Here is a 2,500-nt window from a genome sequence, read left to right as displayed (position 1 = left end):
TGAGTTTGGGGAGGGTGGGGTGGTGGGGTGGAGAGAGGTTTTATTATGGGTTGGTTTTAATGTTACCTGGTTTCCTTTTTTTGACTGCCAATAAAGGAACCTTAAAAGTCAAAAAGTCTCTCTCTCTCCCTCCCTCCCTCCCTCTCTCTCTCTCTCCCTCCCTCTCAATTTCAATTTCAATGGAGCTTTATTGGCATTACTCAATGAAGCAGTGTTGCCCAAAGCAAAACAACACAGATACAATATCTGTTTAAAAAATACAAATATAATAATAATAATAATAATAATAATAATAATAATAATAATAATAATAATAACAACAAAGTGATAATAATTAAAAAGAGAGAATAATAAATGTATAATGATACAGTATTACTATACATACTATACTGTATATTTATCAACGTGCTATCATGGGTATTGATTATTGATATAAAGCAAAGCATGTCACAATATGGTCACTCACTTCCTCGATTTATGACATGTTGACAGGTACTGTGCAGCGAGTTTTTACACAACTTATGCTCTCCCAACAAGTATGGGAGCTTGTCTTCATTTTCTAATAGTTCAAATTGAGGTATAATTTGGCTGAATTGAAGGAAATATTGGTTCCTGACTGTGCTGAATTTACTGCATTCAGTGAGGAAGTGTTTTTCATCTTCTACTACTCCCTCACTGCACTGCAAACACAGCCTTTCTTCCCTAGGAAGCCAGGTTTGCCTGTGTCTTCCCATTTCTAAAGCCAGAGAGTGTTCACTTAATCTATAAGATGTTAGTAATTTTCTTTGTTTGTACTTTGTTTGTGTTTTGATATAAGATAATCAAAAGGATCTCTCTCTGGGTGGGTTCTCCTCTGTAGAAGGGCACTGTGATTATATTCCTCTGGTTTTGAGGACAGTACATGGTAATAAAATTTGCATGCTCTTTTTTGAATATCAACTAATAGTGGATATCTTCCAAGTTCTGCTCTGCATGACTCTCTCTCTCTCTCTCTCTCTCTCTCTCTCTCTCTTCTGTGAGTGTGTGAGTGTGTGTGTGTGTGTGTGTGTGTGTGTGTGTGTGTGTGTACCTGCGGTGGCGGTGTGTGAGGTGTGTGTGCATGGGTCTCTCCAGGTCAGAGTCCATCCAGGTCAGAGTCCATGTCGTTGTCGTCGTCCTCCTCGGAGTCCTCCTCGTTGTCGTCGGACGGCAGGTCCTGGATGATGGACCGTAGTGGCCCCAGCGCTGCAGAGGAGGAGGAGGCACGTCACACAACACAGACCAGAGGTCAGCCAGAACTCAGCCGGAACTCAGCCAGAGGTCAGAGGTCATGTGGCTGACCACCTGACGAGATGTAATTAGTGATGTGGTTAGTGACATCTAACACCGCCAGCACACACACACACACACACACACACACACACACAGAGGGCAGCGTGTGTGGCTGATGGTCTCAGGAGCTGTGATTAGTGATGTGGTTAGGGACATCTAGCCAAAGTGCACACTGCTAACAGCTGCATGATGTTCTGACATTATCTAGTACTAGTACCGCATTGTGTATTAGCCGCATTGTGTATAAACTGCAGGTAAGTGTTTTATCCAAGTAGAAAAAAACATATTAATACCAAATTAACTGCCCCCGTGTATTAATCTCATAGCTGAAAAAATTTATAAACAATGTGTAAACTGTGGCGGCTAATAGTTGGGAAATGACGGTGCGCGATCATACATACAGCACAGCACAGCACAGCACAGCACAGCACAGCATGTTACATTCTGTGGGGATTGAGGCGTTCAGCATTCTAGAAGGACTCTACAGACTATTCTATTCAAAATTACTGCTGGGCTGACCACAGATAGACAGTGTTCAGCACAACAGAATACAAACTGATGATAGTAACACAGACATTCAATTGGATTCATTTAGGCTACGTTTATACGGTGACGATGAAAAGAGAAGACGCAGAAGTGGCGTCTCGTCTTCATTTTTTTATTCGCGTTTACACGAGCATTCTCAGGGGGAAATCTTTGTTTATATGAAGACGCAAGAGTATGTGATATTCGATTGGATATGCATTCCAGACCGCTGGGTGGTGGTGTGATAGAACCCCGGTACGTCACGCGCAGACATTCTAATTTGACAGTTTAGCCAGAGAGGTAATCAAGGATCTTTGGTTTAGCCGTTTAGACGGAGACGCAACCCGGGTCGTCTTCAAAACTCTACACTCTGGAAGGAGTCTTCAGATGTTTGCGTCTTCAAGCCCCGATGGCGGGGTCGCCATGTAAACGAAAGGCACTTATGATGAAATATTTTGTCGTCTTCCTTCGCAATCGTTCTCGTATAAACGGCCCCTTAATTTCAATCAGTTTCATATTCAAAGACACATGGACGAAATACCAATGCATGGGCAGTCTGGACATGAATGGACCCTGGTGACAAAGCCATTCAGTCCACACCACTTCCTCATGGCCAACGGACTGACCAAGATTGACAGTCTGCGAGGACCAATAGGAACCTCAC

The 2,500-nt window shown here is 42.9% G+C and overlaps 1 protein-coding gene across 1 annotated transcript in view; it reads right to left on the bottom strand.

Moving 5' to 3' along the window:
* mllt3 (MLLT3 super elongation complex subunit) overlaps positions 1 to 2,500 on the bottom strand; it is a 75,101-nt gene that overhangs the window by 17,765 nt on the left and 54,836 nt on the right. The window contains 2 exon segments of the mRNA XM_042069083.1: positions 1,070 to 1,140; positions 1,142 to 1,224. Of these exon segments, the coding sequence (XP_041925017.1) occupies positions 1,070 to 1,140; positions 1,142 to 1,224 (154 nt within the window).

This window comes from Alosa sapidissima, chromosome 18, assembly GCF_018492685.1.
Source record: "Alosa sapidissima isolate fAloSap1 chromosome 18, fAloSap1.pri, whole genome shotgun sequence".
Lineage (NCBI taxonomy): Eukaryota > Metazoa > Chordata > Actinopteri > Clupeiformes > Clupeidae > Alosa > Alosa sapidissima.
Note: the sequence above shows the minus strand (reverse complement) of the source record. Positions and strands in the feature narration are given on the sequence as shown.